This window comes from Colletotrichum graminicola (assembly GCF_000149035.1).
Source record: "Colletotrichum graminicola M1.001 genomic scaffold supercont1.273, whole genome shotgun sequence".
In the NCBI taxonomy this organism is placed as follows: domain Eukaryota; kingdom Fungi; phylum Ascomycota; class Sordariomycetes; order Glomerellales; family Glomerellaceae; genus Colletotrichum; species Colletotrichum graminicola.
In genome coordinates, this window is record NW_007361277.1 from 4,509 (window position 1) to 11,110 (window position 6,602).

At 43.8% G+C, this 6,602-nt stretch overlaps 1 protein-coding gene across 1 annotated transcript; it reads right to left on the bottom strand.

Annotated features, from left to right (window-relative positions):
• Nucleotides 1-572: 572 nt before the first annotated feature.
• On the bottom strand, nucleotides 573-1,094 carry GLRG_11976 (uncharacterized protein; the record flags this gene model as incomplete). The annotated part of the gene is made up of 1 exon (XM_008102661.1): nucleotides 573-1,094. The coding sequence occupies one exon, from the start codon at nucleotides 1,092-1,094 to the stop codon at nucleotides 573-575; it is 522 nt and encodes a 173-aa protein (XP_008100852.1).
• Nucleotides 1,095-6,602: the final 5,508 nt, after the last annotated feature.

Genomic DNA, 6,602 nt, shown 5'->3' on the forward strand with positions numbered 1-6,602 from the left:
GTAGGATAGACTATTCTAACCCTCCCTAGCAGAGCTGTTTTAGAATTACCTAAAGAAAAAGTCAGAAAAAGTCAGAAAAAGCTAAGGTTAAACCTATAGCTTTTGGATTATTAGGAGCACTACTTACTGCTAGACTATATAGAGTAAGAAGAATAAAATTTCTTGTTTTTCTTAGACCTATAGACCTTTGTGACATGTGTGCGCGTATCTATTGGTTAGAGCCTTATCACCTACTCCACTGTCAGCTCAACTGTGCACGGGCTAGCGCGCACGGTACTCTCGGGTTGTCAAGGGGGCATTATCAGCTTGTCTGTAGACTCCTTGATTAGCCGGAGCTTGTATCTCTTGAAGTGGTGTCTGCCGACTGACGAAGCTGCCGCGAGACTTCCCAGACCACGCATACTTCTCTTTCATAGACACATCTGATAGCTACTTCACATAAGAGGGGATGGTGATCCCGGGCCCAAGCAGCCATGCCGCATCATCAGGGGTCGTGATTGCGTGGAGGAGTCTCGGGTCTGTCAGCGTTTCTGGACTTCGCCGGACGATGGGATAATCTGAGAAACGGCTGTCTATTCGGCGGCTTCCATTGTTAAACTGAAGCAACTGGGTATCTTAACCCCACTGCTGGTCTGGGGGTGTTCCAGGGTACTGTCGCTGGTGACGACAGAGTCCGAGGAGATGATGAAGGGCGTCGTGACCAGACTTGATGATCTGGGTGAGGGGGCGGATGATACCGGGAGAGTCGGCTCCACGGGCTCTTCGTGGATAGATGACCTGAGCGGCCACGATAGTTTGGCCAAGCACGTGTCCTCGACGTCAATTCCTCCGAGATGGCCAGCAGTAGTTGGCCGTTGGTCGGCGCAGATGGCAGAGAACTCGGTTATTAGATCGACATAGCTGCTTCGAGGAAGGTTGAGCGGGTGTTCGTGTTTGGTGTGATTGAGGTGTCGAAAGTTGTAGGGGCCCGATATCTGCAACTGTCGTCCCGTGGCCGCGCCGTCACCTAAGCCATTCTCTCTTGAAGTCTTGCGGCGGCCGAAGATGTTCTTTCCAAAGAGCTTCACACTCTCTAGGTGGTCTTGAGACCGCATGCTGCTGTATTTTGTTCGTTCAGAAGCACGTCTTGAAGGTGTGATGGTTTCCAGTGTGTATTCCCACGAGCGGTACGAGTTTAGTGAGCGCAGGAGCCCCAGGACGTGGCTATATGATTAATGAGCTTGTCCACGTCTGAAGCCCTCTTCATGTTCTTGCCCATGGCACGAATACCTTCTGGCGATCGTAGTCCACCAAGAGCAGGCTAGAAGAATTCGCTGTTGTCCTGGTGGGTGGCGTTGGGTTGAGAAAGGACGAAAGGTAGGTTGTGATCAGCTGTTGATGGAGGCCGACGGCAGCGGCGGTGCAACATCTTTATTGTCGGCACTGGCCTTCTTCGGCCTGGCTTTTAGGCCAAGTAGTATGGTAGTGGAGCAGTAACCACATCCTGTCAGAGGGCGAAGTTAGGCCAGGCGTCCCCGTCTCAAGGGACCGTCTTCTCTTGCGTATTGTATATGGGTCCCAATACATCGAAGCTTCTCCTTACGCTTCCTTTTCTCTACTTACCTTATTGTTTCTATATTGGACGCCTTGAAACCTCATGCTTCAGAGTTAGAATAGGGGATACAGAACAGAGGTATTGTATGGCTTTTTGTGCTGTTAGCCCACGAGACAACAAAGTTAACTAGGTCTCGCAAGTCCTCCCTGTCGGACACATAGATGCAGAGCACATTCGTCAAACGGTCTGGAGGGGCAGAGAAGGCCGTCAACGGACCCAATGAAGATAAGGTCTAGAAGGGCTATTCGGGGAAACCAACCGAATTTGACGTTTCAAACCAGTGGAATACCTCGGCCGTAATCAACAGAGGCATTTGGTTTCCTCTTGTTACGACCATGAACGGCTGAAGTCACAACGACGACCTCGATACTCGGCTTTTGGGGAAAGATTGGACAAGGGAAATGTTCCACCTCTACCAGCACACCGGTGTCTCTCTTTACTTGACAAAAGAGAACAGAGGGGTTGCAGGCGATACCATGTTTGCCTTGCAGAGAAGTATCTGATAAGATTTTTCGTCGACAAGCATCTCTTCTTGTCCGAAGAAGCCGAGGATATGGTTGTCATTCGAAGACTGAGCCTTGATCTTTTCCCAACAACCTGCAACGACAAATGATTCCTGTTGATGAGCAGTGCTCCCTGGCGTGAGACGAGACATTTTGATCATAGCATCTGCCACAGGCTTCAACATGGCAGTGTCAATTAGGGGCACCATCTCTCGGTGGAGGAGTTATTATTGACACTTTACACTACTCGATTCAGTCGAGTGACTACCTGATTACAGCAAGGCGCTAATCCAGTCTGTCTGACGTCCTACGATGGGATTGACCCGGTGCCCCGTATCAATCATCTCTATTTGGATTAAATTTGGACCGGTCAATCATGTGCTCCTAGGGGACCCTTATCTTACCACCTCATCTTTACACGATGCTCAACCTGTGGCGCAATGGGATCATCGTAACTATCATGGGTATTACTTGGGAGTATTCGATCGTTGCAGAAACTAGGATGCAACGACCGTCCGTGTTGTCGTGACATTCCGGTCATTCGAGAAGAGGAAGGACCCAAAAGACATCTCTCCGAGTTGAAAGAAAATTTAGAAGATGAAGTATCGGTAGAAATATCTCTCGTGATTTCCGCTGTTTCACTTATAAAATCCTGAACACTTTGCTTCCGAGACCAACGTGACTTCCTTAGCAAGCACAAATTGAAAGTCAATCCCGGTCTTGGCTGCAATATGATTCCTCAAGCGCTGACAACAGTGACATGCATCTTGTGTTATAGAGATTTTGGCTTCTGGCCTGCCTTTCTGAACCAAGCACAGCTGTACAAACCTTCTGACCGTTGTAATCAAATCGGAACGTGAAATACTTGTCCAAGTAGAAGGGCATAAGCTGCGCCTCGGCATGACAAGCGTAGTAAAACCCAGGCTTGTCTTTAGGGTCAAAGCTTGTAGTAAGGAAATTAAACCCGATCCACTCCGCAATAGTGAGAGTTCGGGATGCCCAATAGGCGGCGTCAAGCCTTTTAAGGCCTGCTTCTTCGGTCAGGGTTTCAGAGTTCACACCAGACCAGCCGCTTACAGCCAGACAGGGCGCAAAGAGGTCTCCCTAACGTAGAACAGCTGCAGTTTTTTACTAGTAACTAATCTAGTTCCCTAATTCTAACGTAAGAAACAAGATTGTATTACACTCTAGAGATTTATAGAAGAACAAATCAGCAGATTTGTTAAGAGTCCAGGTAGGGTTACCACTAATAACGGTTGGAGACCCAAGCAAAGCACGAATCTCCGCTCTCTCCGCCTTCTTAAGGTATGGATCCTTAACGTAAGAGACATGTCGTTGGTGTCTCTCTTTGTCGTTTTCCGATATCCCAGCGGCGTAATCTGCAGCATTCATGCCTCGTCCGTCTACTAAACATGGATCTGCTCTTGCATCAAATCGGCCCTGATGAGGCCTTGACGTCGCTCCAGACTTAGGGGATGATATTCTTCAACTACCTAGAAAATAACTTGATGGGAATAGTATCTGGCGAGTAAGGCGATGAGTACACCACTCCTGCTGCACAGTATTCCCTTGTAGGCCTTGATCGGTATTCTTACCAGCGTTGGTCGTCACATCAATATGGCAAGCAAATTCGTCCGAATTGAGTTAGCGTACTTGCTGCTGGAGCTCGAGCTTGACTCGCACAGACACGCCCTGCGCTGGCTGGAATTGCACAGCATATCCTTTCGATCCTGACGGGGCTGTCATGTGTATCGATTCGCCTCAGCCACCTACGTTCAATGGGATGATCTGCATGGCCCTCGAGAGGCTCGTCGTTACATTAGGTGTGCTGCTGCACGTTGGCCAATCAGAGGGCCGCAGCCGTCAGCGGGCGCAGCGGCACAGCCTCTCAGGCGTACGTCTGGATGCGCTGGCGGGTGCCTAGAGTGGCCGGGTCCAGCGAGGCATCCTAGGTCGTCTATCACAGGCGAAGCGCCTTGTGTGCGTTGACCTCCTGGGCCACATTGTGACTGCCAACCGCCAACCGCACACCGCGTCGGCCCTCGTCGACCGGAAGTGGGAAAGGAAGAAAGACTGCTCCATAGTGAGAGGCATTAGGAGACCGACAATCGTGAAAGCGCGGTAGCACTTGGAAGTCATGCATCGCGATATTGCCATAGGCTGCTTGGCACTGGCTGAGGTCGGGGAAGGGAGGGCGAGCATATCTGCTCGAGTGCTATGGTTGTTCCTAGCCTGTCTTAACGTCTTTAACACACAAGGTCACAGTGGAACAGATGTACAAGGATTATGGCGTTTCATGTCGCCGCTTCCGTACTACACCATAGAGATACAAGAACTCCATACCACAAATGAAACAAAAGATTCCTAATCCTCGCTCCCTTCGACTCAGTGTTGTCGATCTTCAAGCAGTATCCCCTTGTAGCGGGATGCTAACCGGGCTTCAGCGTCGCATGTACCACAAAACGTTGATCCATGAAATGATACCGACCATGCTTCAGGTCATGTAGTAGCTTCACATCCAGGAAAGTAGCTCGGTCTTCAGAGTTCTTTATGGATTACGTGCAGTGTATATAGATATGTGGCACTGGGCCTAGACTGCTGGCCTTGACCGAAATAGAAAGCTTGGCACCTAGCTACTTTTTTATAATATAGTTATAAGGATTTATTATTACTACTAACTATCCTAGATCCTATTTCTTAAGCTATTCTATAACTGTTATCTAATCTGTATTTATCTAGTACTAACGTTAGGGTTGTTTGTAATTACTACACTTTTCTTTAAAGCACTTTAGATTACTGCAGCCACTAACGTCTAGGTATACTATATAAGTTAAAGCACCTACTTATAGGCCACCCCTATATATAGGCTACTATAAAATATTATTATTATAACTACTACTACTTTATTTAATTAAATATTAACACTGCCTTAATACTATAATAATATAGCTTTCTGCCTTACTATTACGGCTAGTTTCTAGACAGTAGGGTTTCCACTAATAGTAAGCAGAGGTTAGTACTTAGTTAATAGTATTTATCTTTCTTATTGTCTTTATTAATCACCTAGTGATTAATTAAGGCTTAGGGTTATAAGGCAGCTTATATAGCTTTTTGTTAATTAAATTACTAAGGTTAGATACTAAAAGGTATTTAGAGAATATATTATAAGTTAATTACTAAAGAGCTATAGAAGTCTATCCTTAAGTGCGTTATTATAACCTAATAAGTTATAGGCTATATTACCTTACCTAACAGATAGATAATAAGTAGTAGTAATATTTATATAGATAAGAAATAAGGAACAGATAGATAACTTCTTAAAATAAAAGAACTATAGTATAAGTTATATAAAGATAAAGAAGTAATTATAAGATAAGGTAATTACTAGTAATTATAAAAGTAAGCACTTACTAGTATCTACTAAGTACTTACTTTATATAAAGGTAGTAATTACTTATAACTATTAGTTAAAAGAACTATTTTAGAAATAGTTATGACTTATATATAAGATAGACTTAGACGTACTTAAGGACAGGCTTCTATAGCTCTTTAGTAATTAACTTATAATATATTCTCTAAATACCTTTTAGTATTTAACCTTAGTAATTTAATTAATAAGAAGCTATATAAGCTGCCTTATAGCCTTAAGCCTTAACTAATTACTAAGTAATTAATAAGAATAATAAGAAAAATAAATACTATTAACTAAGTACTAACCTCTACTTACTATTAGTAAAAACCTTACTATTTAAAAACTAGCTATAACACTTTAATTACTTTTATTAAGTAAGTTAACCTTAATATTTACTTAATAATATTTTATAATATTTATACTTAAGATAACTTTAACTTCTTTTAGCTCTAGAAAGAACCTAACTACTTTAGCTAGGAGCCTAAATAAGGAAATAAAAAACACTAAAAAGTTAAATAATAAGCTAGACTTACTTAAGGTATATATAATAAGATCTAGTAGTATATAAAATATAAAAATAATAATATAGCTTAAATATAAGCTATAATTAATAATATTAGTAAAAGGCTAGATACTAAAACCCTTAAAGTTAGCTAGCTATAAAATATAGTTTATAATACTATTACTTAGCTAAAAAATAAAATAGCTAAAACTAATAAATTAAATAAAGAAGTAACTACCTTTAAGAGTATAGTAAATATTATTACTACTTTAGTTCATTTGCATTGGTCGGACCTGGAAACACGACAGTCGGCGCTATCCAAAGGGCGGTGTAACCCGTATAAGCCCGGAACCGAATGTTGCCGGGGAGGTCGTAGGAGATCAAGGATTCCATTTCTTACAAATATACCATGGGAGGGGGGCACTAACGAAATCGTCTCGCCCTTCATTAGACTCCCTCCAGCTTGCGGTACCTTTCTCTGGGTGCATGGTATGCAACCACACGCTCGCGAGTCTGGCTCGAGGGTGTTAGTGGATCGCGGGGAGCTAGGGTGGAGTCAACAGTACCGTGTCTCCGGACGTTTTGGGTTTC